Source organism: Mizuhopecten yessoensis, unplaced genomic scaffold (genome assembly GCF_002113885.1).
Source record: "Mizuhopecten yessoensis strain PY_sf001 unplaced genomic scaffold, ASM211388v2 scaffold11131, whole genome shotgun sequence".
In the NCBI taxonomy this organism is placed as follows: domain Eukaryota; kingdom Metazoa; phylum Mollusca; class Bivalvia; order Pectinida; family Pectinidae; genus Mizuhopecten; species Mizuhopecten yessoensis.
The window spans coordinates 957,670-963,131 of record NW_018408895.1 but is presented as its reverse complement, the minus strand read 5'-3'; the positions used below and the strand labels follow the sequence as shown (position 1 = coordinate 963,131).

General features: G+C 35.6%; 1 protein-coding gene across 1 annotated transcript in view; it reads right to left on the bottom strand.

Moving 5' to 3' along the window:
• LOC110466371 (peroxisome assembly factor 2-like) overlaps positions 1–5,462 on the bottom strand; it is a 22,051-nt gene that overhangs the window by 9,047 nt on the left and 7,542 nt on the right. Inside the window, exons 8-13 of the mRNA XM_021522818.1 lie at positions 4,687–4,764; positions 4,385–4,536; positions 2,711–2,812; positions 2,374–2,450; positions 2,011–2,149; positions 1,599–1,719 (exon numbers count right to left, since the gene is read on the bottom strand). Coding sequence (XP_021378493.1) covers positions 1,599–1,719; positions 2,011–2,149; positions 2,374–2,450; positions 2,711–2,812; positions 4,385–4,536; positions 4,687–4,764 — 669 coding nt within the window. The remainder of the gene's footprint in view (positions 1–1,598; positions 1,720–2,010; positions 2,150–2,373; positions 2,451–2,710; positions 2,813–4,384; positions 4,537–4,686; positions 4,765–5,462) is intronic.

Genomic DNA, 5,462 nt, shown 5'->3' with positions numbered 1-5,462 from the left:
TAACATACCTGTAAGGTAATGATGAGCCATACATATAACATACAGGTATATCAAAGAGGACAATACACTAACACACCTGTAAGGTAATGATGAGCCATTCATATAACATACAGGTATACCAAAGAGGACAATACAGTAACATACCTGTAAGGTAATGATGAACCATACATATAACATACAGGTATACGTAAGAGACCAATAAAGTAACATACCTGTAAGGTAATGATGAGCCATACATATAACATACAGGTATACGTAAGAGACCAATACAGTAACATACCTGTAAGGTAATGATGAGCCATACATATAACATACAGGTATACCTAAGAGGACAATACACTAACACACCTGTAAGGTAATGATGAGCCATTCATATAACATACAGGTATACCAAAGAGGACAATACACTAACACACCTGTAAGGTAATTATGAGCCATCCATATAACATACAGGTATACCTAAGAGGACAATACATTAACATACCTGTAAGGTAATGATGAGCCATACATATAACATACAGGTATAACTAAGAGGACAATACAGTAACATACCTGTAAGGTAATGATGAACCATACATATAACATACAGGTATACGTAAGAGACCAATAAAGTAACATGCTTGTAAGGTAATGATGAGCCATACATATAACATACAGGTATAACTAAGAGGACAATACAGTAACATACCTGTAAGGTAATGATGAACCATACATATAACATACAGGTATACGTAAGAGACCAATAAAGTAACATGCTTGTAAGGTAATGATGAGCCATACATATAACATACAGGTATATGTAAGAGACCAATACAGTAACATACCTGTAAGGTAATGATGAGTCATACATATAACATACAGGTATACCTCAGAGGACAATCCACTAACACACCTGTAAGGTAATTATGAGCCATCCATATAACATACAGGTATACCTAAGAGGACAATACAGTAAAACACCTGTAAGGGAATGATGAGCCATTCATATAACATACAGGTATACCTAAGCGGACAATACAGTAAAACACCTGTAAGGTAATGATTAGCCATTCATATAACATACAGGTATACCTAAGAGGACAATAGACTAACACACCTGTAAGGTAATTATGAGCCATACATATACCATACAGGTATACCTAAGAGGACAATACACTAACACCCCTGTAAGGTAATGATGAGCCATACATATAACACACAAGTATCCCTAAGAGGACAATACAGTAACACACCTGTAAGGTAATGATGAGCTATACATTTAACATACAGGTATACCTAAGAGGATGATATAATAACACACCTGTAGCACAATTGGTGATATATCATATCAGGTAATATATTTGTATCTGATAGTATATCATATCAGGTAATATATGTGTATCTGATAGTATATCATATCAGGTAATATATGTGTATCTGATAGTATATCATATCAGGTAATATATGAAAAAATGATTGATGGTGTTATTTTACTTTAACATCAGTCATGGTAATAACTGTCATCCACATATAAGGTAATGATGAGATAAACACATTAAAGTTACAACTGTCAATACTTGAGTGAACTTAATGCACAATGCATATGGAGGTGTATTAACCTGATCGCCGCAATCCAGCAGCCAACAGCTCAGGAAACTGTAGAGGGAGCTGTACAGTGTCGAGGATATCAGATTTAACATCGGCCAGGCCTCCAACATCAGCCCAGGTTACATTTGGAATCTAGTACATGTACAAAATTGATTCCAATGTTATATGTATGCACAATAGTAAGTTCGTAAAAATCATACACAGATGATCAGAATGATCAAGATTCATTTAATATAAAAGGTTGATGATTAGTAAGTTGGCAGATGAAAAGAGATGCATCAAAACCTTTTACAGCAGCTGAGGCATACCTCTTAGTGCAGATCAAAGACAACAGTTGCTTCCATTTTTTATTTGGATATTGTTTGAAAATGAGTGCTGAACAAACATAATTCTCGTTCGACTGACTTCAAAAACGAGTTCTACCTTGGGTGCCCCAATGGTGTCTGAGTGAGCAGCCTGAAGTTTGTCTAAGGCAGACACAAAATTCTCCTGTTGAACCACCACTCCGGCCATGGATAAGTCTTCCTCTTCGTCATACGACAGCAGGTGGCGGCCGTCACCACTAAACAGATAAAACAAACGCTACTCTATAGTGTATTTCAGAGGTTTATATTCAGGTCCTATTGTCCTCAAATGTTTGAGATTAATACCCTGTGTATTTGTTTGTCCTTCTACTAGAATGAACAAAACGGTCTCCCCACCCTTTATATATGCATACATACTATTGAAAGGTTCAATAAGTGGGACCAACGTCCAGATGGCAGGTGAGATTAATACAGTACTTACCACAGCTTACACACTTTTCCATAGGCATCCTGTTTTGCATGGGAAATCAGTGCAGTCAGATCTCCTAATATAAAACCCTGGCAACACAAATATCAAAATTATCTTTACATTTAGTTCAATGTATCAATATTAATTTTCCTAAGAATATCAAAGGATACACCGCAACAAGGATAATTTTCACATCCAGTCTGATAAACGGAACTTCATTCATACAATAAATCTAAGAATTTAAAAAACTCACTTAATATGCATCCTTGTTATTAGATTGCATATGTTACACTGCAGGTATGAATTACCATGAAAACCATAGAATGAGACTGTATTTAGTCAAACTTACTGCTGTTCTTTGAGCAAGGTACTGTCCTGATAAATCCCCAGAGTAGTTGACATTCTGTAGCAGTCCGTCCAATATCTCAGACCGCTCCGCCTCATTAGGTGCCTGCAAAATTCCAATATTTATTTGTGAATCCAAATGGTCTAAGTTTTCATTTTAGCACATTTAATCTCTTAAAAGTAAACATCAGAGAAAGACACTATTAATGACATTATATCACCAAAACTAGCAAAATATTTAGCTGTAAGCATCAGAATCACTCAAAATAATAAATGAACAGCCAATTGAAGTGTCTTGGATTCAGTAAATCTGTGTTTTTATTGTACCAGTATATGAAGAATTGATAAGTTCACCCAAAAGTTTGCTCCAAATATAAAACTTTAAGCTAAAAAGAAATTTAGCCCAGAGGGCCTGTATCACTCACCTGAATATTTAAGCAGTCATAGCAAAATATTCTCATTAAATAGTATACTGTACTACAAATATTTCACTCGCAAACTTTGTCAGCTCCATCCATTGAAGCTACCAGCCAAATATTATTACCTGGTATATGATTCTATGCTTTTTGGTTCTTCTTTAGAAGTTGTTTGAAGTGTTTGACATATTTGTCCCTGTGACCTTGTAAAGTAGGTCAATGTCATTTTCCTTCTCAAACTTTGTTGGCTCTATCCCAAAAAGCTACCAGCCAAATCTTATGAATCCATGCCTTTTGGTTCTTAAGAACAAATCGTTTGAAATTTTGTTGACCTCTGTGACCTTTGAAGTAGGTTGAGGTCATTTTCATTTGCAAACTTTGGTGAGCTTTATCCCAAGAAGCCATAGCCACCAGCCAAATGTTTTGATTCTATGGTTTTCGATTATTCAGAAGAAGTTGTTTGATGTTTTTGACATGTTTGACCCCTGTGACCTTGAAAGTAGGTCAAGGTCATTTTCATTCGCAAATTTTGTCGTGCTCAATCTAAAGAAATAACCAGCCTATATTAAGATTCTATATCTTTAAGTTATTTGGAAGAAGTCGTTTGAAGTGCTTGACATATTTGACCCGTGTGACCTTGAGAGTTTGTCAAGGTCATTTCATTCTCTAACTTTGTAGGGCTCTATCCAAGGAAGCCACCAGCCAAATATGAAGATTCTATACTTTTCAATTCTTCAGAAGTTGTTTCAAGTGTTTGACACATTTGACCCCTGTGACCTTGAAAGTAGGTCAAGGTCATTTTTCATTCTCAAATTTTGTCGGGCTCGTACCAGCGAAGCTTTTAGCCAAATATCATGACTCTTGGCCTGTTCATTCTTCAGAAGAAGTTGTTGAAAGGAAAAGTTGATGGGCAATGAGGGACACATACATGCCAGATCTCACGGCGTGAGACAAAATCTCACGGATTTTCACCTCTGTTAAAGTCTCATGGCGTGGGACATGAATTTACGGAAAGTCCTCAAAACCTCACGTTTTGTTATGATCGATCAGTGAACCATTTTCCCTTTGTTGTTAACTCGAAGTTTTACGAGATTCAACTATGTTATCAACGATAAATCACGAGAGCTCTCAAGTGGCGGTCATGTGATGGTCGTGTGATCGATTCGTATGCAAGAGCTCTTCCGATAACATCCGGAAAATGTTACTGATGTCAGTGAAAATGCGAGTTTCATTTTGGTGTCTTACAGGAACATGATACTTACTTCTATCGGTATTTCGTGAAGGAAAGAGTCCCTCACATCTGCAGCAAGCATATTAGGTGAATGCGTAGACCCAATCACAATAACAGGGTACTCAAGTAGCTCCCTCCTCTGCTGTCGGAGACACAGCTGAAAACTACTCGCCACCCTCGGATCTGATCAAACATCAAAATTAACAATTAACTATAAACAGGTCGATTAAAACACATAAAACAAGAGGAAACACAAAACTGATGCTTATCCTTCATCCTTTGATTATTGTTTTACTTGTTGAATAAATGGCCATATTAGGATGTAATTCCTACCGTCCGTGTTTCTCTCCTTGTCCTTGCCCAGGGCATGTATACTATGTAGGTACAGGATACAGGGCGAGAAGTTACTGGCTGTAAATATATATAAAAAACAATCTTACACACAAACATACTGAAGTAATACAAAGTGAACTGAGACATGGTTTCTAAGTATGTGTTATACATGTCTAGGGTATTTATAGCAACTCTGTTTATAATACCATCAATGATGCTTCATCGAGTCAGTGCCAAACAAGAATTAAAATATTTTAATATTTGATCTCAACCTTACTTCTGACATAATAGACAAACTAGAAAATGTTTGGTAAAAATATATATACATATCTAACCTACACGTCTAAATATTTATCTGAAACTTGAGTGAATATTTACCTCATACATGTCTGAATATTTACCTCATACATATCTGAATATTTACCTCATACATGTCTGAATATTTACCTCATACATATCTGAATATTTATCTCATACATTATGTCTGAATATTTATCTCATACATGTGTAAGTGACTACCTCATACATGTCTGAATATTTACCTCATACATTATGTCTGAATATTTACCTCATACATTATGTCTGAATATTTATCTCATACATGTGTAAGTGACTCCCTCATACATGTCTGAATATTTACCTCATACATTATGTCTGAATATTTACCTCATACATGTCTGTATATTTACCTCATACATTATGTCTGAATATTTACCTCATACATTATGTCTGAATATTTACCTCATACATTATGTCTGAATATTTACCTCATACAT